The sequence below is a fragment of the Simochromis diagramma genome, unplaced genomic scaffold, assembly GCF_900408965.1.
Source record: "Simochromis diagramma unplaced genomic scaffold, fSimDia1.1 OVJJ01000421.1, whole genome shotgun sequence".
Classification (NCBI taxonomy): domain Eukaryota; kingdom Metazoa; phylum Chordata; class Actinopteri; order Cichliformes; family Cichlidae; genus Simochromis; species Simochromis diagramma.
The window spans coordinates 583,082-608,211 of NW_024387250.1; the positions used below are offsets into that span (position 1 = coordinate 583,082).

General features: G+C 40.5%; 1 protein-coding gene across 4 annotated transcripts in view; it reads right to left on the reverse strand.

The window, feature by feature from the left end:
- Positions 1-1,578: 1,578 nt before the first annotated feature.
- Positions 1,579-25,130, reverse strand: part of micu1 (mitochondrial calcium uptake 1) — a 36,131-nt gene continuing 12,579 nt past the window's right edge. The window contains exons 5-14 of one of the 4 annotated variants that reach the window (XM_040001530.1): positions 22,731-22,774; positions 19,714-19,725; positions 13,048-13,053; positions 12,182-12,296; positions 10,562-10,644; positions 9,965-10,165; positions 7,883-8,020; positions 6,388-6,496; positions 2,632-2,721; positions 1,579-2,436 (exon numbers count right to left, since the gene is read on the reverse strand). In XM_040001530.1, coding sequence (XP_039857464.1) covers positions 2,276-2,436; positions 2,632-2,721; positions 6,388-6,496; positions 7,883-8,020; positions 9,965-10,165; positions 10,562-10,644; positions 12,182-12,296; positions 13,048-13,053; positions 19,714-19,725; positions 22,731-22,774 — 959 coding nt within the window. In that variant the 3' untranslated portion in view covers positions 1,579-2,275. The remainder of the gene's footprint in view (positions 2,437-2,631; positions 2,722-6,387; positions 6,497-7,882; positions 8,021-9,964; positions 10,166-10,561; positions 10,645-12,181; positions 12,297-13,047; positions 13,054-19,713; positions 19,726-22,730; positions 22,775-25,130) is intronic. The other 3 variants (XM_040001531.1, XM_040001532.1, XM_040001533.1) reach the window with 3 other exon arrangements.

The following is a 25,130-nucleotide window of genomic DNA, read 5'->3' on the forward strand; positions in this document are numbered from 1 at the left end:
GTTTAAATTATTTTTTCATTTTATCCTCTTAACTCCTTATGCTCAAGTGATTGCGAGACTAAATAATTTGCAGCCGACTAGCTGATCTCTTATTCTTATTGCAGAGTATATTTTTTCATTAACTCATAATAATATCTGGCAGATAGGAAACCGCATATGACCAAATGAATAATATACTCTCTGGTTTCAGTGCAAAAAGCTTCAGGCTTAGACTGAATGAACAGCGCACACCCCGTGCATACAGCTCATATGTACGCACAAGGAGGAAATACTACATGAACTCAATGCACAAAAAGAGCTGTTGACTTATGATCGAGGTCTGCAGTCACTCCAAATATAGCCTCCTTTGCAAGCCTGGCAACTGCTAACCACTGAGCAATGCTCCAGCACTCATCAAGCAGAGAAATCTGACAGAGCGTGCTTGCTCGAGGTTTTACATGGATGAACTGTTGAGAAGTGGTTACTGTAGAACGGTTACTGGGCAGTTTTTGAGCACGGATGTAGCTGCTGTTGCACTTGGAGGCTCTGTGCAGCAGCAGTGGGTCAGGAGGTCCTTCAGGGAGTTTTAGAAAGTAAAAGGAAATAATGTTTTGCTTTGCAGGTTTTAAAGCTCATCATTTGTTGATCTGGGATAAGTGCTTTGAAATTGAATAATTAGGAAAAGGCAGGCCGGCCACAGCTTTTAAAATGTCTTTTTTAGAATTTCAACATTTCTTCGGACTGTTGGGCAAACATGATCATCAGCTGTATGGGGAAGGAATTACCACAGGCCTTCTTATGGGGAAGGAAGTGCTGCAGAGCAAAACAGCACAGAAGATAGAATCTGAACATTTCTTTTTGGGTCTACTTTGCAAGCCCAGCAAATCAATAAATAATTTGATTAAATGGAAAAAAAAAAAAAAACGTTTCACAAAGCTGGATATGAGACTCTCCTAGTTAATGTTAAAAGCTGGCATAATGGAGATGCATGACTTTCACTGGACAGCCATTCTATGATTAAAGCAGAATGTAAGTGATGCAATGTTAAAAGAAAATAATTTTCCACTTCTGAGCAATTGAAATGCCAGACAGAAACTCTGAAAAGACCATTGGTGAGGAATACTGATGAGAGGTCCACGTACCTGATCTCCTGCCTAGCAATCACTCCCGAGCACCACTTCCGTCTGTCAGTCGTATTACGTGCGGCAGAGCGAGCCAGCTCGTTCGGGTAAATTGCAGCAGTGTGTGTGCACGAAGGGCTGCAGGACAATCTTTTAATGGGCAGCGGAGGCTGAGGACTGCCCATCCTGTCCATTTCAATTAGACAAAAATGCTGACTACTCTTGCGCATAGACACACACACAGACACACAATAATTTTCTGCGTCTGGAATGAAGTCAAAGCCAGGGGTTACAATCAGCCATGCGTTTTTGCCTGAAAAATCATTATACTTGACAAATGACTTCCCAGGTGCTCCAACAAATAGTCGTGCTAATCCCCCCCACTGTGCTGTCAAAGAGGGAAAATGGGAATGTGGCAGGACAACAACTTACAAGTCAAGCAGAACTCTGTTATAAAAAATAAAAAGCTTCATCACCATTACATTATTGTAGCATCTTTAATAGAGTTCTTCTTTTAACATCTGTTGTATATAAAGTGTTTCCATGGGGAATAATAATGCTAAGAACACAGGGTAAGACGAGCAAACTTAATCTTTTATGGGACATTATAGGAATAAAGATGCAGACTGAGTGAAGAGGTGCTAACGACATTACAGACTTCTGCTTTGTCCCACCAAAGAAATATCCAGGCTATGTTAACAGCGTAGAACAGATATACTGCAGCCTTTATAGAGCTGAAGGTCAAACTAGATTGATTCATCTTTTAGTCTTGCCCTTTTGCTGTAAAATGCATTAAATACAGAAGAGCAAAGTGGTGTTTTTAGCATTTGACAAACAGATGCACCGTTCTGCATTCCTTTATAAAATATGAAAAAAAAAAAATCAAACATACAAACTTTGTATATTTTCAAACATACAAATACCCATGATGCCTCAGGCAGGCACACTAGAGAAGCCTTTCAGGACACAGTGCACTGCGTCAGGATGCTTCAGCCACAATACTGACAGCTGGAACTACAGCAACATGCGTTAATGATTGATGATGAGCTGCAGTCTTAATTGTCTATTAAACTTCTTAAAACCCGTCCAAGCAAGACTGCTTTTGATGATATTGGTAATGTTGCTCTATACACCTGCTGTCTTCCGCTCTCAATTGCAACTGGTCTCCTGTGACATTATGTCTTCGGTGTGGCAAAATCCCAGGCGGTATCCTGGGCACACTTCCACATGGCACGCACAAGCCGAGTGAAGCCCATGTCTTTGGGTTTCTCCAGCCCACGCATGAGCCGCTGCTTCATGATGGCTATGAACTCCTTATTACTAAGCTCCCCATTCCCTAAGGAAGACAGAGAGAGAAGGAGAGAAGGGGGAGAGGGGTGATGGACAGGGGAGCGGGATGATGAAATAATAAAGGAAGAGTAAGTAAGACGAAGGAGCTGACTTCCATTTATTGATGATTTCTACCTCCGGAGGCTTTGTGTTTCATAAATATTTAGAGCAGAGAGATATGATGAGACTGTCAGCTACTTACCATCACAATCAAAGAGCGCGAACACCACGTCGCACACATGATCCGACAGCTCCACTTTTGCTACGGTGCGTGCCACCTGCTTCATGGTGACTGAGAGACAGAGGGAGGAAAGATACACAGATAAAAAGATTCACTGTGAGAGCAACACAGGCGCAGACTCACACATGTCAGCACATCAGCGGTGCAAGTGGAGAACAGTGTGTGCAAATCAGACTGCTCGGATCAACAAAAAGGGTTTCAATTCGCTGGGGAGGCTATCGGATGGACACATGAGAGAAAGAAGGGGCTGAGAGGAGAAGAAAGAGCGGACCGCTACAGGAAATCCAGCTGGGAATGGAACTGGACTGAGGAAAATATGGAGGATGTGAGAAGACCGAGAATGAGGAAAAAAACCAAAACAAGGAGCACAAACACACAGTGGCAGTTTAATCAGGATTTACCAATAGTCACAAATGGAGGAGGGCAGGTATGAAAGACGAGTGGGGGTGAACAAATAAAACGTGACAAAAATTTCCCTGCAAATGGTGAGAGAAAAAGATGAGCCAGCACGCCATCAAGAACCTCATTACTGGCCTTCTTTTATATATTCAACAAAGCCATTGTGCATATCCAGATCACACACCCACACATGAGAAACTGTTCTGAAAGGGTGTGAAATCAGTGGACTTGAGTGCAAGATGAAAGCAAAGGAAAAGAGAGTAACAAAGACATTAAAAAGCTCAGCTGAGACACGAGCTGCTTCGGGCTCGAAGAGGAGAAAAACGGTTTCAGTTCATGGACGGCAGCAGGGAGCAGAGAGTTCGCAGACATGTGTCTGCCAGCTCGCTGTGAACCCACAGCATCCTCCCAAAGCCGCTTTACGCAAAATCAAAAACACACTGATACACATACGCGGTTTGTTACTGTGCAGAAATGCCACTGAAACCAAATGCCTGAAAAAGCACCTCGGGGTAGACCCTTCGCTCCCTTAACACAGCAGCTGCTTCATAAATGAATCAGAACAAATGGATGCACAGACAGAAAACATATGGAGGTCTATTGATGGACTGAATCACTGCAACAAATGAAGGAAACAGACTCCTCAAACAACTGCCACAGGTCTCATCTGCCGCTTTTGTTCTCACATTAAAAAGATTTTCATTGTCAGCTTCTGACAAATGAATTGAGTAGTAATGAAAGTGCTGAGCCACATAAAGACAGTACGAGTGATTTAATGAATTTAAACTTTGTAATTAGTTTTCACCAGTAAGCACTGAAAATAAATTCTTCAGCACTGAGAACAGCATAACCACAGTGAACTCTGTGGGCGATTTTTAAAGTCTTAATATGTGAGATCTTTCAGGGTTTTTTCCTAACTAAACCCCATTTGTGACGCTTTTTATGTGGATGAGTTAACCAACTTTTCAAAGTGTCCAGCTGTTGTGTGAAGAACTACTACTGTGCGGTGTGCAATACACTGCAGATGTTCATGGTATAATGGGGGGGGGAAAAAAGGCCAGTTAGTAACTGGAGTTTGGCTCCACCGTAAAAAGTTACACCAATCGCTCTTCAAAAATATTTACCGAAGTTTTATGTCTGTTTGTGCCCCCACTGTCACGGTCCGCAGTGGCTGACCGTGTGGAGAGTGTTTGGAGGACCCAGGTGCGGACACAGATAAGCAGACCAAATTAACTTTAAACAAAAAGCGAGCCTTTATTTGAGGCTGGAGTACATGAACTAAACTAAACGAGAACTGAACAGGGACAACAACTGAACAGGAACCTAAACTGGGAAGAAACTACTAACAGTGAGACTATGAACAAGATTGTGCCAGAACATGAGGGAACTGTGAAATATAAGAATAAGCATCATGAGCCATGACCTGCACAGAGACTTGAAACCTGACATGACATAAGGCGTGGAACACAGACGACGCGACGCAGACTGAATGAAACACATAAGGGATGATCAAGGGAAGTGGAAACACATGAGGGGGAACAGCTGATACACATGAACCTAATGACAGGACAGGGAAAGTGAAACTACATACACTGACATTAGACAGACTTTCAAAGTAAAACAGGAAACATGGGGATTAGACGCGACCTGAACTGAACATAACCACACAGACAGGACGCATGCCAGGTAGGTGCACAGACAAGGGAGACTGAATACAGGAGGAGATGACATAAACACCTAAGAAACAAAGGACTAAACAGCAACCTTGAAATTAACTAGATGAACTAAACTAGGGCACAAATGAATACCAAAATATATAAAAACTCAAACACCGGGTCACAGACACAGCCCATGACACCCATTTCTCAATGCAGGAACTCCAGCAACACTTAAGGAAAGAGGAACAACTTTACTGACTGACCAACGGGTTTCGGCTTGTGGATGACCCTGATGAAGCCCACAAGCCGCAGTCAGTAAAGTTGTTCCTCGTTCCTTAAGTGTTGCTGGAGTTCCTGCATTGTGAATTGTTTCATCCTCTCCATGCACCTTGAAAGTAGGTGAAGTTGTGCCAAAAAAGTTTGCTGTGATTTGTGCCCCCATTTCTGATGAACTATGATCTTAGGGATTACAGTGCTAATAGCCCTATAACAGTCTCCACCCTAATGCCTAAGCTCTCTACAGACTTAATTGTTGTTGCATGTAAAGTGACTGAGGCTGCAAGGCCTCAAAAAGTACATTAGTATTTGTATCAAGTACTGAGAGAAAGATCATAGTTTACCCATGCTACACTTTAAAATACTGACACACAGAACCCTGAATGATCTCCCCCAGTGAATCTCAAACACCTCAGAGTACAATATTATCCAGAAATAGCACTTACCTTTTAAACCGCACTCTAATTTGTGAATCCCAGAGCCTTCAGCTATCAGGGTTGCAGCTTGGATTCAGAAAGTAGACACCCTCTCTACTTTTAAGAAAGACCCCAACTTTCCTTTTTCATATAGATTATAGTTCAGGCTAGTTCGGGTGCCCCTAGAACCAGATGTTCACAGAGGTGCCACAGGGCCAGTGTGCTCCCTGACGCACTGAGCCCATCTAATCTTTTCTCTTTCACACTCTATATCCCTGTGATTTTGTGCCACATCATTATTCCTTTCACATCTTACGTAGTTTATGCTCTTCCTTCTTTCTCCATGCAACTTTGTGCAGGTATCTTTGGAGCAGCAGGTTTCTTTATGAGTGACTGGCCCCACCAGCCGGTTGAGTGTTTACTGTTCGACTGTAAGCTCTTTTCTCTTTGCTCATCCAAGCCAGTGATGGCTGCAGAGCCTCCCCAGGCCTGTTTGTCCCAGAGGTTATCGTCCAGTTTTTTGTATTCAACTGCTGTTGCACACCACCCTGCAGTAACGGACTTATGGAGAAAGCAACCATTTAATGGTGGGTTAACTCAACCCTAATCATCCATTCACTTGCCTGGTGATAATGCTGGCATGTTTTAGGGGACATCAGCAGCCTGTAGTAGGAGCACAAAGCGATCTGTCATGTGTGCATAAGCAGTTTTTGTGTTTGAATTTGCACAATTCTGCAGGCCCAGGGGAAGAAGTGGTGGATAAATGGATGGACTGATAAAAAGATGACAAATAGCTGAGCTTGGTTTGGGAGAAAAGCCAGGAAAAAAAAGATGTGGGAAGCAGATCTGGCTGTCAGAGTGTTAACAGCCATGAGATGCAGACGATGAAAACGGAGAACAGTTAAGTCTAAAGGGGGATAATTAGGGAAGGGAGAGAATGTCAAAGTAAAGGGTGACTGTGGGTGTACCTTTATCTATGGAGGCTCCAGCCATATGGTAGAAACTCAGAGCTGTGTCCACGTCATTTACGTTCTTCAAGAAAGTAAAGAAGTTCTCCACCTCCTCAAATGTAATGCCCTGTGCGACAAAGAAAAATGGACAAATTTGTTACAAATCCTTCCTGCATTTGTATTTGGGCTATTAGAGCATTCCAAACCTGCGAAAAACAGCCAACTATTGTTAAGACAAGAGCTGCCACTGTAGAATACCACATTTGGAGGACCTTAGGAGTGTGACACAAATGACAAGAGGAAGTCTGCATAAGCTTTTGACACACATGGTTAAACATTGTGCCACAGACCAACAAGGGGACAGACAGCCTAAAGCAAACATGCGCATATACACATATAAACAGACACATAGTCACACAGCTGCTGCACTAATGATGAGCTTATTTGCAAAGAAAAGTGAACAGCTGGTCTTGGGCTGTAAATAATACTTGAGTCATTTACATTACAGGTTCTGCCAATACTGACAGACTGACAGCAGGATTGAGGAAGACAGGGTAAACAGTAAAAGAAGTGAAGACAGACAGGGAGCGATGCTTGCTGCTGTTTAATTCCTTAGGGAGACAACTCTGGCAGCATCCAGCTTCATCTTTTCCCTCATGACTTGGAGGAACAGTCACTTCCCTGCTTTCTGTTCCTTTTCTCTCCTAATCGCTGTATTTAACCATCAGACGTGCCTTATCGTAGCTAAGTCTGACATCTGTGGTGCTTTAATGTATAACAAACAGCTCTGTGACAGTCCACATCGTTACATTCCAAAAAATTGAAATGGGACATATTTCGCTGCAACACCCCTGGGAATACGATATGCACGGGTGTAACTTCAGTCAGTTGACTGATGGGGCTCGTTACCGTGAAACCGATCCAGCATAAAAACGGGGTTCATGCAAAGAACTTGAAGTAGGAAGGAGATATAAGCATGTACTAAATTTAGAAATTATGATTTTTACATTACCACGAATGTCTGTGGAGAATTTTTATGCTTAAAGCAATGTGGCTGTAAAGCAATAGTCTTGTCTTTTTTTCTTCTTTCAAAGACTACTCAACTGAGGAGGATAATGTCTAAAAAAAAAAAAAACACAGTGCAATTTTGTGAAGACTCTGAGACGACCAGAGAGGAATGAAGAGAGCTAACTGCACCAATACTGAGGTCATTCCAAAATAGAGCTAGAGGTGGCTGAAGAGACTGAGTTGGTAAGGTGGATAAGATCAGACACTGTATGTGCTGCCCACTCCCAGTGATGTATTACCTCTCATCCAGTCTCTCACAAAGACTCTCAATGCCCCTGCACAGTCTCTTTTTCCCTTACGCACGCACCGTCTGTCATACATCCTCCCATGTAGGCTAATTAATTAAAACACTCAGAACACCTCATCAAGCGCTGTATCTTACCTCTGAGTGGCTAAGACTTTCAGAGCTACATTTAAGGATGGACGAAAGGACATATTTATTTACCTGTGCATCCTTAAACATTTTCTTCAACCCCTTCTGCATCTGCTTGAGTTTACGAGACTGGACGCCGCTGTAGGCCAGCAGCATACCCCCGAACTGCCTCTCAGTGATTCTGCCGTCCACAGGATCGTTCCTCTCAAACTAGGGAGGGAAAAAGAGAGAAAAACAGATCAAGTGCTATGTCGAGGAAACAACATTTTTAGTAAGGGAGCGCACAGGGAGATGGGAAACAGTAAATACTGATGTCAGGCTTCAAGCTGAGTCACGTCTGGAGCTGGCATTGGTGACATTAAATGTGCATGTGCATTTTTGCAATGTTTCACTGCAACAACAGCATGCCTCTGCTGTGTCAGGGCAACACACTTGATTTATGACTGAGGATGTTTGACATTTCTCTCTTAACTTGTTAACCTCTAGAAATGTTGCATTTCTGGCAGGCGGGATGTGACTAAGCCCCCCACATTATAATAATGAGAATGGCACGTATTCTTTGACCTGTAAGTTTGTAAGTATAAGAGTTACAACTATAAAGAGTCGTCATGCATCACTTTGAAGCTGACGGTTGGTCCCTAGCAGACATTCCAGGCTCCAGTTTCCTAGGTAACCCTGTAATGTAACCTGATGATTACAGTATAGCATAAAGTCAGTTAAACCTCAGGGATATCAGTCTGTTCATTTAGGAAGCATAAACCATTGTGAAACAATTTCATGTGCTTTGATATAAAGGAAAGAAACAAAAGATGCATTGGAGAAGCAACACAACAACAACACCTGCGAAACCATCCTCATCATTTTTGTTTTTACTTTGTGTGTAAAACCACCTGTCACTACCTCCCTCCTTCCCCCCCTCACAGAAACATTTTTTTATTTAATTGTTAGGGTAATTTGGGACTACATATGATAATAAGATTTGTTTCCTCAGCATGAAAATCCTTCCAGACTGATTTGTTTTTTCTAGTTTTTCCATTTGCTCTTGTCCTTGTCACTACTTGTAGCAAAAGATGTTACCTGCAGCCATTTCAGGTTGCACATGTAGTCCAGCGCCTCCAGTATGGCAGAACAATATGATCAGTGTCTGTAAGGTTTGTTGTTTCCCTAGCACAATTTAAATTGTGTGAAGGAGATACTAGGAGATGGGCTGTGACCTGCGGCGTGCTGGACAGGGGAGTAAAAGGGGATCAACCTTAGCAGCAGGACCAGTATCTGCTCTTTTGTGAAAGGAGGACCAACATGACCACTGTTAAGAGTCGTACAATGTAGCTACAAACTGGTCACTGTGCTCATAGGCCAGAGCTGTTGGGTTTGCCTGGCAGCACCAGAACGGGCTTGTCCACCACTGGTGCGCCGTTCTCTACAGAGATGGAGAGCACCTTCACACTGAACATAAGAGCAACATCAAAAAGTCTCGAGACACTGTTGAAAACGCTATGAAATGCTAGCCACTTCAATCGCTTTTCTTAAATTCAAGAAGAGTTAAAACTCAGGAACCACTCATTTCATGTTGGCTGCAGTTATTTAATCTGCTTTCACATGAAGTTGCTGAATGTTAAAATAAATTCAAACTTATCTGTTGTGTTATGATTTCCCCGAATGACTACTGAGGTATCATTAAGGCCTGACACATAATGCTTCCTTTTCTTGCAGATGCTCAGATCTGAGTCCTGTTCTCTGAGCCTCTGATAATGCCACTCATTATGGTTTGGAGCATCATTTAGGCACTAGGCATGCTAAACACCAGCTCAACCATATGCTCAGCAGCACTGATCAGCTGTTGCTACTGACTTCCTCATCATTTTTGTTTTTAATTTATGTGTAAAACCACCTGTCACTAGCTCCTTCCTTCTCCCCTGATAGAAACATTTTTTTGATTTAATTGGACTCTGGAACTACATGTAATACAGACAGTGAGATTGTTTTTGGCTCTGTGAAAAAGCTATTCATTTTCCTCTGCAGCTCCTAATAAGTACAGAGACTTAATATGCATTTAAATTCAAATGGACTGTAACTGTACACATACTGCAGTAAACCAGTAGATGGAAAATTGAAGTTGAATCATCTCCTCATTAATTTTTCCATTTTTGTTACCTCTAGTTTGAGCACGTCGTGCTGCAGTTTCCTTTGAAACTCCAGGAAACTGCCAATGGTGAGTTTGCCCTTCAGATCCCCTCCAAAGAAGTATGTGGTGAGAGCAGAGCTGCAGCCACCTGTCTTCAGGGTATTTCCTGTGGTAGAGCGATCGCGGTGTCGCATACCCATGCTGGTCTGGGAACGAATGATGCTCTGGACCTACACATACAGAGAGCCAAGTGTCAACCAGAGTGTCCGTGCAGACTAAGTTTTAGAGGTAGTTATAAACTACAATATATTCACTACAATATATACTATATAGACTGTATAAGACAAACTGAGCTGCATATACTGATGTTAGCACAGACTGCTGAGCACAGCATCTATCTGTCTCTTTGAGAAAGGGTCACACTGGTGGACAGCAGTGTGGGAGCCTACCTTTATTGCTAGTCAGTGTGTGTCACTGTAAAACAATCAAAGCTACTCTGGTTATTAAATCTCAATATAAATATGTGGGCTAGCTCTTTCAAGCTTCTGTCACGTTTAATATGTTGATTTTGCGCAGGTTTGCGTGCATCTGCTGCACGTAGGACACCCTGCTGATGTCAGTCTAACCTGTTCAAACTCCTCCAGGTCCACCTCTCCATCGCCGTTCAGATCAAACATCTTGAAAGCGATCTCAAAGTTCCTCTGGGGAGCTGGACACAAGAGCAACACACAAAGCCACATGAAGAGATACTCTCAATTGCACACAGTATATTACAAATATTACACAAAACACATAATTGTACAATATATTCAGTCTTCTCCTCATTCAAGGTGGCGCAAAGTTCTCACACAGGGAAATCAACCCTCTAACTACACAGCAAAAATTGGCCCCGCCTTCCACCAACACTGAAGCTGCTAAAAAAAAACACTGCACACTCTGTTATTTTCTTTTGCTTTAATAAATTAGTAACTTAAACTTTACTGTCTACTTTTGGAACCTGACCTAAACTGTAATATTTTGTGAGACTATGTATATAAGATCTATATACCCTGATGTGACAAAATGTTACGAACACGCTCACTTAATATGCTGTTGGTCCTGACGAGACAGCTTAAAGCCATCGAGGCACGGACTTAAAACGAACTCTGAAGGTGCCTGGTGGTAGCTTGTGCCAGGCCCTATTAGCAACCCCGTTAGTCGAATGATGTGTTTCAAACCCCATCCCTCATTAACTGTTTGACCTGCTGCAGAGCAGCACGAGCAGGGATTCACCACTGCTGACCCCACAAGACTGCTAGTTTTAGACATGCTCTTTATCAAACTGGCTTCTGTCTGTCCATCCACCAGCACAGGAAAAAAACAAATAAATAAAAATCACTGTTACCAGATGTGACAATCAAAATTTATGCGTTCATCTGTGAGTGGTCATATTTTGACCAATCCATGTAATTCATACACCAAAACAATAACATGCAATATAAAATATTATACAATCTGTCCTTAATTTTAAATTCTTTTCATGGCTTCACATTGTTATTGTACAGTTAACTACTATGAATATGTATTGCTTCAAATATTCTTCAGTGCCTTTTATGGAAGATTAATCTTTATTAAAAAGGCACTATGAGGTGTAAATCTAAATCTGGTAGGCAAAATACATCTACTTTACTGTTTTTTGTGGCTGTGTTAAACAGATTGAAACCAACCATAATGCATCCTGCTTCGTCTGCTTTAAAAAAAGGCTTGTCCTTGAAAACTTCCCTTAAGGTTTTCTCTCTATGAACGGATTATAATAAAAGGTCTAGCAGAGTTGGGGATAAAAGTTTACTAGCCTTTGGAGAGGAACGAGTTGAGCTTCATTTTCATTTTATTACCAAACACTACGGCCCGTTGGGAGTGGAGGCATTAATGTGCGATTTATTTCCTGTATGAACCACCAATACTAGATCAAGGTAAGACTGATTCTGTGTAAGCAGACTTGGTCAGCTCACATTAACATTTAAAACCCACGTCTTATACATGTCCTGTCCTCCCTAATAACGTCGTATCAAAAGACATCCCTTCTTTTACTTTCTATCCTAACTGACAAGTAGAAATGTAGAGAGCAGAGAAGACACAAAAGAGACTCTCATGAGATCTGATCTGTGAACTATGCAGAAGATTTAAAAGATGTTATACCTAATGAGACAGGTCATGTGAACCACTTCAATTCTAGGAAGTCTTGCACATTTCAACAATGTACTTACTTGACAGCACAGTGGTGAGAAAGATGTAGTCAGAGAAGGAGATAAGGCCACATTCCCCCAGTGTGTAAAATATGCTGTCCTCATCTGCAAACTTCTCCCTCTCCTGGGCAATCTTCTGCTCATCCAGGTCAGGACACACACACACACACACACACACACACACACACACACACACACACAGGTAAAAGCTATATTAAAAAACCTTCCACATGATCCAGCACTAGCTTTACAGCTTTTATAGCTGTGCAGTTGTGTGTGTGCAAGCAAGTACGTGTGTGTATGTGTGTGTAGGACCAAGGCTCAATTAAAGACTTGCTCAAACACAAAAATCTAAACACATTCTGGTCTTTCACACACATACACACACAATAAAAAGTTCACTTCATATAGCTGGGTTATCACATGAACAGTCATGCAAGTGCTGCATACACATGAAGCCAAACAGGTGAGGATGATGATGGTTAGTCAGCAGTCAGCTCGAGTATAAAACATTGTCCACCAGAGACCGTACTCACAGTGAGAAACTGACACAAAGAGAGGGAAAACATCACGAGAGACTGCAGCACAAACGCACACACCATTTGTTAAACATATCTGTAATATAACCCAGAGCATTAATCATTAAAAACAGGGCGAATTAAACTCTCTCTCACACACACAGTTAACGACATGTTTTCCATGTGTATATCCACAGCACTGCATGAAAGTGCGACTTAATCACATGCACACTACACACTCAGTGACAGACTTGAAAGACAGTGTCCCACTAGTAGGGCTCTCCACCAAACAGACGGACAGAGCATGCCTAGAGAAGGGAGAAGGGGTGGAGGAGGGAGCTCGGCAACGCTGAGCCCATGTGGAGTTACCTCCGTCTGTAAAGGGGTCCATTTCAGAGGAGTATGAGGAGGGAGGAAAAACAACTGTTAGAAAAACAAAATCATGGCCTCTGCTGTTTTTTGCTTTGTTTATAGCAGGACTTTAATGGCAAAGACACAGATTTGCATTCATATAGCTGCACACACACACACACACACACACACACACACACACACACTGAAACAATCTTGCTCAAAACAAGATAATTGGTCGATGCCACTCAAAGTTAAGAATTCAATTATGCTTTGCAATCTTCACGGTGTGCAACTACAATTAGTGTACAATGAATAATCACACTAGGACTATGATTTGCTGTGCTACATATTATCACATTTTGTGTACACAGAGCATATCTAAACTGAAGTGAATCAAAGTCATGTTGCAGTATAATCACAAACGCAGGCTGAGTACACTACAAATCTAAGCTAATGTCATGTTATCACTTGCAAGGGTCACAGACATATACTAACTACATGAACCAAAACATGTATAAATATAAACATTTGGTGGCACCCCCTTCATATCAAATCTTTCAAATCATTACCCCTTTAACCGACTCCCTTCTCATTGCATACAAACAAAAGACAATTAGTATGAGGGCATAAAGTTTATCTCTATCTCCAGTTCATGTCTATCCTCAGTTTTAAAAGTCAGAGATACAAAGACAACAACAGTTTCTACTAGTACTTAAGATATATTCATTCTCCAAGGAGAAGGGAGTGAGGGAGAAAGGGGAAATCAGAGGGAGAGAAATTTATTTTTTAATCATACAGGTTTACAAGAAGTGACAGAATAAGAAAGACAGCAAAGGGCAATGTTTTAATTCCAGGTGCTTTGCAAGCTTTTCTGGTGTAACTGTGTGTATAAATGCAAGAGAGCAAAAGAAAGAGAAGGAAGAAGAAGAAGAAAGAGCAAAACAAGATAAAGTGAGAGGTGCGAGAGTGAAAGAGGTTGGTACTGTCCCCTAAGTTGGGTACAATAACACATGGAACAAGTCCTCTGGGTCCAAGGTGAGAAGCAGCTGTAATGCCAGTCTACAAAACAGAAAAGACAAACACTTCTGCACGAGTGTGTATGCCAGTAGGCACCATGGGACAGCTACAAGGCCGTACACCAAGACTCATAAAAACACTGGGCTTCATTATAAAGATCAGAGCAGAGGCACCAAGCACATTAGAGGTAGTATCACATTTTTCACTCGTCTGAGTCAAGGATAACAGCATCCTCACAGAAAAGCCTGGAGTGAAACAAATCCAATTACAATCCAGCTTCCCACAAACTGAGACGCTATTTAAAATTAATCAAAAAGACAATGCTAAATTAGCAAACTAATTTTTTACGCTATTTAATATAAAACAGTATAAAGATGACATATTCAACTAGGAAATTCTACGGTTTGTTTTTTTCATATTTTTATTTCGATTTGCTGTTATCGTCTACAAATCTGATGAAACTACTTGATGAAGATGATTTGGTATAAAAAGAGCCTCCCTGCGGTGGTTGGGGATTCATAAGTCTGTAACAGACTAATGAAGAAAAATATTGTTTTTTATTGTAAGATTGTGACTAATTTAGGCATTTTTGACATACACTTCATTAAATCATTAAAGGATTCAGAGAATTATACATAAAGTCCAATTCAGAGAGTCAGTACTGAATGGACATGTGCAAAAAAAAGAAGGCATGCCACTGTAGTTTCAAGCTTTATCTACAACTGTCCTACACAAAACACACAAAAAATATAACTATACAGCCAGGAATCCTCTACAGAAATCATGGAGCCACGTATAACAGGGTAAAGAGGAGAGGACCATCATCTCACACTTCAAATGACCCAAACTTATGAAATCCCACATTAAGCAAAACATGTTTTCCTTTTACAGTAATACAGTAATTCCCTCAGATCCCAAATGCTTACAGCGTGTTTTTAAAAGAAGAGTTGATGCAACACAGTGACAAACACCCTACTTTATAAGAAATGTGTTGCTGAACAAAAATTCAAAATGGGCTGTTTTCCTTTACATTTTACAAAGAATTTCAACTTTTTTTCACAGGGTTATAAAAAGGCCACACGATGGAAGTTTTTTTTAGTCTTTTAGGATCCCCTCTATAGCTACAGATTTCAGTGCCAATGAGCTGACATTAAAGCATTCTCTCTTTGTTTTTTTCTATTCGCTCTATGCTATAACAATGTGCACGCTGTTAAGAAGAAGAGGAGGTGAATATCAACCTATGCTCCATGTTTCATACTCCCCATCCTGCGGCTCTGTTGTAAGGATCATGCCTGGACTTACACTTTATCCTCCATCTTTCTGTCACCAGTGCAAGCCTCGGCTTCCGACTTGAGACACACAATACTGGATTCTCCAGCAAAAAGCCAGTGAGCAGTACAGAAATGCACACAGAGTACAACATCAGATAAAAGGCAGAAAGTCTTATCTACAAAATGCAGCTACTAGGTTACTTGATTCCTTAGACAGACTTCGTCTCTGTGTCTAATCAGTTAGTAATTCATTAGTTTTGATAGCTCAACAGGGAGGACATTATGCCTATAAAACACCAACTACATTTAAATCAGTATTTAACACTGGTAGATTTTTCCCAAAGCACTTAAATGACTGTAAACTTGATTGCTGCAGCAATCAAGTAAATTAAAACCTATCTCTTAATCAGTACCAACTTCATATCTGTCTGTATACATGTGAGTGTGGCTGCTTTTCAGACTTCTGGCTTGAGCCTGGACATGTCTACATACTTGTCCTTGTGTTTCAGCTAGAGATGACAATCCAACTAGCCTGTTAGGTGAGGCAGAAACACAGGACTGACAGAGCTGCTGTCTGGGTGTCACTGGTAGCAAGGAGGAATGGACAAACAGAGTTAAAGGTCTGGTCAGGGCTAATCTCTCTAGTGCACTAGGGCTAAGGAATAGCCCATGGCTACTCTGACCAAATTTAAACTAGCTTTAAGAAAACTAAGCATGAGACCCGTACAACCAGGCACAGCTGAAGGGATGCATGCAGAAGGCCAAATTATTCATTCATTATTCATTTCACGCAAATACTAAGGAAACATTTTCTAAACACTTAAAAGTGATATACTTAAAAACTTGCCATAGAAACATTTTAGATCCTAATTTCTTTGATAAAACCAAAACAGCTTGCAGCAATGCAGTCTTATATCGACACCCTATATCAATCATCAAATGACAGATGCTTCAATGCATTACCTTCATTATTTAATGTTTTGTTACTTTTACAAATAACAAACTGTATATAACATGATTATCTGGACAGTAATTTCATTTTGACAGTTTTGCATGTGTACACGACTATAAAAAATTAGAGATCAGCAATCAAGATGTCAAAATGTGAAAAAAAGGGGGAAGAAAAGCTCATTATGAAACTAAAAGTCACTTCACCCTATCTTGCGTCAGTGACAGAGAAAATACAAAAAAAAAAGGGGCATGCTCCAAATACTTAAGGATGTGACAATGAACACATCTGTGCTAATGAGACTGATCAAATCTCCTGACATCCAGTGTCATAACAAAAGCAAACAGACAACTGCTGAAGCAACTGACTGAAATGAGACATAATTCACATAATTCTGCAATCCGCTTGTACACACATTTGGATACCAAAAATACATAATTTGTCATCCATGTATTTTCTGCTCTTTCACTCTTTTTCCTCCATGACTGCCATAATAAAAACACAAATTTATGAGTCTAGGGTTTGATGAAAGGCTCAGGCAGCAACAGGGAGAATTTGCTCTCATTCTGCTGTTTATGTGTTTATTGAGTGACGCCTGTCCTCAAGTGACCTCGCATCTGAATGCAAAGGTGAGTTTCAAAATAACGTGGTTTACTGGAGCGTGTTGATGAACTGACTGAAAAAAAAAAGAAAGAAAGAAAGAAAAAGGTCAGTGACATGTAAAGCCTGACTGACAGTGCAGAAAGAGTGAAAGAGGGGAGGAGTGTGACAAAAGATGCATTAAAAATGAATCAGGACCGTTGTGTCCTTTGCACCGCAGTATGTGATGTGGTAGCTCTGAGGTTACTGTCGCTTTTGTGGGTACAATAAATGATTTGAGTATCAGGGAAAACTGAATTCAGGATGACCTGCTTGAGGGTAAAAGTCAATCCAGGTCTCAGCTTGATATTTCTGAATGGTCTGACAGCCTACAAGCCCACTTGCACTGCATCTTCAACACAGCATGGCGCCCCATTCACAAACTACGCACCCCAACAAACACAAAGACGATGTGATTTTTCATCTTTTACTGAGCTGCAGACGATAATTTCTCCCTGTATATGATCGCATCTTTGGACCAAAACACCGCATTCTGTAGGTGGGTCGGCAGGTGTGTGGGAGGAGAGAAAATTAATGCATTAGCCACCTCTAGTCTCAGGGGTAACCACAAAGCAGGTGTGCCATTAATAACTTATGCAGTGAGCACATTCAGTATAATGCTTCCTGATGTGGAACGCTCAATAAACAAATTTTGTTCGTTGAGGACTGGCAGCTGTCTTATAAACGACAGGTTGAACTGAATTAAAGGACCAGCTTTTGAGACAAACCAACCTCTAACTGAGTGGAAGAGAGAGAAATAGAGAAGGATCAGGAGTATTCAGTGTATTTTTGTGTATGATCTTTCAGTGTCAACAAAACAGAGAACAAAGAAAGCATGTAGAAAATTACACACAGCGGAAGAATATATACACACACACACACACACACACACACACACACACACACATATATATATATATATATATATATAAATAACAGCACCATTAGGATTTTATATATATATATATAAATAAAAAGTGGTCTGTATCAGTCCAAGCAGCAGGCCCTGGGAGCGTCCTGTGAGATCAGAAAGGGTAAACATGACAACAGTTGGTGTGACAAGTGGCGTGTTTTCCATTGGAGCAGCACTCCCTCTGAGTGACAGGTTTCGACTCTCCGTCGGTGGAGGTCATCCGGAAGACAGCGTTGCTTTACAAACACAGTGAGCCAGAACATGTAGGAACAGTTTGCATACATTTAAATGTACAAACCAAGTCCTGCCTCCAGTAACTCTAAACCATGCTCTACAGAGATCATGCAGCACTGACACCCGGACAGTCCAGAGGATGGATTTGTGCAGACTATCAAGCACACCAATTCAGCCTTGACATCAGCTAACAGAGCCTTTATGGCTTTTTTCTGGGCCCAAAACCACCCTGTGATGACATCATGCACAGAGAGGGGGCGCCGCCACCAGCTACTTTCTCTGTGAGACACAGGCATTAGAGCAGTGCATGCTGGGAAACAGCTCAAGTGCCAAAGCATTTGGAAAGCTACAGCTGTTATTAGAAGAAATGAAAGATGAGAAGAGAGAGGTGTGCGTGTAAAGCAAGACAGTGAGAGTGCAGGGGAACAGCACCATTAGCATGTCTTACTGACCAGTACTCTTAACAAAGAAATCATTTCAGCGAGCCTTTTTATTCTACCTTTGCAAAACTTAAAACAACTATTTATGTATGAAAGTAGGTGGACTTTACTTTGGGGTCCAATTAGTATATATAAATGATATAGGAGTGCTGCAGTCTTTAATAATCGCTGTCAAGGCAAACTATAGCCTGCACTTTCAATAATTCAGCAAGGAAGGCATGGTATATAGCTGCCTCTAACAAAGCTTTACAAAGGGCACTGGGAAGGTCTCCAACACAACGTCCAATAACAATGTGGAGTTGGAGTTTGCATATTTGATACAGGATCACAGACAATGGGGCGTGTGTGCCTACTTCACATTATTGCACCACCAGTCATGATATGGTGAACAGGCTGTAACTTGCCCTTTGCTATGATTAGCTTATCTTCATGCAGTGCTGACTGACAGAAGCATTCAACCTGCTTAAAGACCAAATCTCTTTGACATTTAAACAATACTACAAGTTTTAGGTATCTTACTGCAGCGGATCAAATAAAGAGACATGGCAGGGGTGGAGAAAGCTATAACAACCAAGTAAGTTATTTGCCAAGATAAAGCATCTCAAATTGCATAAGGCAGATAAGCATTTATATTACCAAGCATTTTGGAGTCTGTTTAAAGGTGGTTAACAATTAAACAGACCAATTTCCTGATTACTAAAGCAGCTACCTGTGCAGGTTACTGTCCAGCTGCACTGTCTTTAAAGCGGTTACCAGCCAATCAGTAACAAGTACTTTGCATGGCCATATTCTGCTTACTATAAAAAAATAAAGCACTAAAGTACTACAGTACTGCTTTATTCTACTTCCATCCCACCTGCAGCAGCTTGAAGCTATGAGGGAAAAACCAGTATGGAATTTTAGGAATTGTTATTGGCAATCTAGTTAAGATATAAATATTAAAAAGCACACTTTGGCTGCTGTCCTAGTCAAAGTGCATGTAAGTCGTGGTAAACACTGGAGAATAAAAGTGTCTGAATAGCCGTTCCCCTGAACTAACAATGGTGAACACCTATACCCTCCATATTACTGCAGAGAAAGAGCAAGTAGTCAAAAGAAAGTAGAGAAATCAGAGGGAGAGGAGGAAAGAGTATAAAGGAGATAGAGGGAGTAGCAAGTGGCTACAGAGTGCATTTTTTCATTCAGGTGCACACATGCTGCTCGGCACACACCCCATACCTGCCAGAAGTCCTGCAGAGAGGGAGGGGCAGAATGAGAAGGAGGGAGCGAGACAGGAGATGAAGAGGAGGTGAAGGGGGAAGGGGAGTTGGTTGGTGGAGAGTGGGGAACAGCAGATGTAATGATTGGGAAAATGAGGCAGAGAAAAAAAGAGGGGATGTTGGGAGACGGGGAGTTGACAATGATGGTTATTCAAGAGGAAGAGAAGAGAGAACATGAGGGGAGGGGTGTTATTTGTTACATGAATGAGAGAGAATGGTTGATAAGAGCATGAGAGAATAATCAACAGTTAACAACGTCAGGTCACATCAACATTGGATTACTGCAGCTGAAAAGCATGCCAACATGATGAGGACAGGAAGAATAACCAGAGTGAGGCAGGGAATTAACAGCAGAAGGAGAGGTGCGCTTAAACGATTTGTCGAGCAAAGACAAGCAGTTAAAGATTTTTAAAACAATCGCGATACTGCACACATGGATGGAAAACAACACAACGAGCAGGTTGAGTCAATATGAACCACAACTGGTAAACAACCATACAAGTTTGTCTTACATAAAGACTGAACCTGGAACAAATTTAGTGTCAGCGGGAGATGGTGGACAGAAGGACGTACACCTACACATATTCCCACTTAACTATGCCCAAACATTACAGTTGGCTTAGCTATTTTTAAATAAAACCATGGGAAGTGAGATACAGAGGCCTTTAGGAGACCTTTCATGGCATTCTCACACATGGTGTGGGCTTTAGCTTTGGTTTAGCTGAAATGCTCCCTTCGTACTTAACTATATTTCCATTCACTTCATGATTTAAACAGATATTGTACCATTACACTTCTCTGGGCATTTCATGTAGGTCTTACTCATTGTACTTTTCAGTTTTGTGTTAACCTAAATAGTAAAATGGAAAAAGTAATAGTTTACTCCTCTAAATTGCTAGAGGTGAGAAGAAGGTGTGTCTCTCTGGGCAAATGAGGAGTTAAGAAGATGGGAATCTCTCGGGCCACTCTAGCCATGGCAGTAAAACTGCCAGGGAAAACCCAAAGCTAAATATGCCTGGCAAATGCAAGAAACATGAGGACTGAAGCATCGGATCATTTACATAAACAGACAAGGGCGAGTGCTCCACTTTAATTTTGGTCTGCCACACAATTTCATAAGCCCCTTTGATTACTATATAGCCCATACTTTTAACAGATTTTTAAAATATGGGTGAGTAAAAGTACTCTAGGTCTCACAAAACATAAGGTAAGGTAAAGCAAAAGAGCAGGAGCAGAGAAAGGAGTACAGGAAGAAACCTATGACAAAAAAGTAGACTGCAATCCCTCGCTACCTGTTCATCTGACTTCAATATGGAGATCAGGCAGAGACTCATAGCAACCTGAGGCCTGATGAATTTTGTAATGAGGTTAGAAGCTACAATCGCCACACTGATGATTAGCTAATATTAAATGAACGCTTAGCTGTTGGGTGTTGAGAAGTGCTGTCCGAAATCTATGGGAGGGCAGTAATGGTCACAAATCAATATCAATAAAAGTACTTATGCAATATGATCTTGGTGATTTATATTCATGAAAATGTCAGCATTTAGAGCACCGGCACTAGCTCCCTGAAGTCAATCAGTGTCCATAAGGGGCCAGCCTATAATGCTTGCATGCTGCCATTGTCTTTGAAGAGGTCATTATACAGTGGGCGGGCCTTCTTTGTGCATGTCCCTATTATAGTTACTCTTAAGTGCTTTGTTAAAGGCACCTTCACACTAAATGGCTTTTCTGGCCTTTAATCCTTTTTCTGAATTTTAGAGCTCAAACAATAGTCTGAAAACAACACATTCGGGTTGGAAGCTGACAGCAAAAGCAGGACCAAAAGCAAAGACACGAGCAAAGAAGTATATAAGATACTGTCCCTCTTCAATATTTAAGATGGCGGAGGCAAAAACATTTTTTGACTGTTATTCTAATCTAATATTTTGTTTTGACAAAACCGACTTACACACAACAGCTTAACAACAGAAACAAGGAAAATACAAAAAAATACAAGTTAAACATGTTATTCAGACAGCAGCATTAGATATTTGCTACTAATTTCTGGATTGTTTGCTGGATGTAATGATGTTTTCTATTTCTTTGCTTTCTCTTTGCCACTTGTTATTTTTTGAAATGCTGCAATCCAACTTCCCGTGATAAGTATTTCATGTTTGTTCAACAGAGTTATAGCTTCCTTTCATGCAAAGCTCTCCAGCATTACCAATTCATCCAGAAAAATGAACAAATGTAGTTCTGTCTCTAAGTTGCTAATATTTTACGAGTTAACCTGTGATTTGGCTCTAGTTATCTTTCTTTCAGAGGGGGTAATACTGACTTTTATACTCACTTTATTTCAGTAAGACCAAACCTTATAAAACCTCACTCATAATTCCCTCTCTCATATTTTTTTTAAGTCATGAACAGATAAAAACCCTACTATAATCTGATGATTAAAAGGCTAATTATCAAGGGCAGACTTCATTTGCTTCATCTTTTCTGCATGAAGATAAAATTCTAAATATTTTTAAATAAATTTTTTAAAAAGGCATTTTTCTAAATGTCGACTTCACTTTGGTCTATTTCTGCTCAAGAAAAAAACAAACATCTTTTTTAGGTTTGTGGATTATTCAGAGTAACTAGGCTGCTGATTAAGTTTTCAATGTTTTCAGTCTTTTAAAGCTATAAACTAAAACAATCAACAATTTGTGTGACTGAAAAAATTCTTTTTCTTTTTTTTATTTGTTTTTTATTTGATGAACTGATTCTTAAATCTGGGTAATAAACCCCTCTGGTGGACTAGTAAGATGTAACAAGCTTTGCAATAGGAAAGATATAAACTTTCTTCTCTTGGTTTACATTACACTCACAAAAATCCCACAACAGCTACTCTAAGCTGAATTTAAGAATTAAAAATTAAGCTATGACACAATTAAACTCCTGGTGACCTCCATGATGACCAAATAGACCAAGACCTAGACACCTGTTCCTTACCTTGCCATCATACCGCTTCACGATGAACTGGTCGAGGCCTAGATCTATGAAAAAAAAGAGAGAGATACAAGGAGATTATAGATTAGGGCAGAAAAAGTCTAACAAACGAAGACAGACTTATTAAGAGCATGAACCAGAGCAATTATATTTACTTGGTGTCACTGTTGAACCTCTGGTAATAAAAGACATGTGCTGGAGAATAATAATAGTCATTAACAAACCCATTTGCATTTTGCCAAATAATGATCAGCATTCAGCGTTTGCTGGCCTGATCATCAGTTACGACTCAGTTCTCAAACAAGGATTCATTTTATAGATCCAGATGAGCAACACAAACCAAGATCCACACCATGCAGGAATTGTATTTACACACAGATTATCTTGACACAAGTACTTTCAGGCATTTGGTTTAATTAGAAATCAGTGTTATTTCATGCTAACACAACAAACAATCACTTCGGTTACACACACACAATTTGGATCAGGTGAAAATCAGTCTACATGCTTATTATTATGGTTCTGTTGCTTCTCCCTGAAAGGAGGACAGAAAATGTGATCTTTACTAAACTATTAATTATCCCTGAAAAATAAGTTCTTCGTTTTGCATAAAAGAGAGCCGCACCTTTTAATAAAGCTAAATCGAACTAACTTTGGTGTGAGGCGGCAATTTTCATCCGTTATATGATAATTCATGTAGAACCTGCAGTCCTTTTAAATTCCAAAAGTCACACTCAAGCTTCTTTGGATCACACAGAGAGTATGTTCAGACTGACCTCATTAAATCTAACTCTAACACAATGAAAAGATTAATTTGACTTAAAGTCTGCTTCATCTACATTACAGGAAACCACAAATTAGTTCACTGGAGTATGAAAAAGCTATTTTTTTTCCAGTAGTTGGTTCCCATGGAGAAGAATATAATATAAAATAATGTGGGCTGTGAGGATGTATATACTTTGATAAGCTTGATATTTAAAAACTCATTCTTTTTAAATCTATATTGAGTATTACTCAGAAAGAGTAGACAGCTGTTGCACATCATCTACAACTTACATGCATCACTGCTATTAGAATTCAGCAGTTTTAATGGTGGAGGAAATTTGAAGCTCGTTGTGTAATATCAATATATTGTAAATAATCTAGCTTGAATAAAATGACAGTTTCCTATCCACCTTTGCACTGCATGTATGCACTGATACAATACTAGAACACTACAAGCATACACATGCTTGTAGTGTTCTAGTATTGTATCAGTATCATAAATCCCTCTGCCCATGAACATCGTGTAGTGAAAATGTGATATCGTGGCAAACTTGGACGGATCATATAGACGTAACAGAAAAGAGGGTGAAACCATGCTGCTGTTGGTTGCTTGTCTAATGGGGTCAGTTCTGGAAAAGCAGTGGGCAAAAGTAAAACACTCGAATTCCTCAATTTAAAACAAGCAAACTGTTTTGTCATAAGATGACAGACTAACTAAAGCAAATTGCTGCGAAAATCTCAGCCTCACCTTTAACCCCTAAAGTTCTTGACTTGTTCTTGAAGTACGAACCCTGGAAGTTAAGAAATAGTAACAAGTTTTTAAGTTGTACTAGACTTAGGTCCAAAAGGGTCCCAGAAAAATTTCTGCAGGGGGGAAACTTATGAACAAAATCCTTTCTTTTGGCTTTGTTATCTGCTTGTCCATCAGAGCACAGTTTATCATTATTTTCATGCCAGTTTAGCAAAAGACAGTAACCTTAAATAAATGAATAGCTTTAAAAAAAATTGACACATGAGCGAAAGGTGAATCTAAGAATAAAAGGTTTGGGGACAAAGCTAAGCCAAGTCTTAAACATTATTAACAGATGGAATAGCTGAGAATCAACACAAATGTGAGACATCCAGACTAATCCTTATTGAGTGTTAAGCACGCTTGAGTCCTTTACTGTGAATGAAACGTTCTTTAACAATAAACCAAGAATACGACTGTGAATCTAACTGAATTTTGGAGTTGAATAGTAATGACAGATAGAGACGCGGGAGGTGATAAAACAAATCTATGCCAAGTTAAGCTTCCTAACTTCACAACTCTCCCATGGCTGTAGATCAAATATCTCTCACTGGCTCCATATTCGACGCCTGAGATCTGCTCTTGTTTGAACTTGTTAATTGATACACCAACTGCTGTGTCGTGACTTCTAAACACAGCATGACGGGACTACCCACCCCTCCCTTCTCGTACTAGTATCCTTATAGCACGAACTTTCACAAGTCCAGAGCCATGTGTGTTGAGTGTCCCTGAACGGAGCACAGGGGAGGGGGGATGTGTTGGGTAAGGCGCTGCCATTTAAGTGACATGATCTCAGCATTTCTTAATGGAAACATCTTACCCTGTTTATTAATGACCATAAACAACCT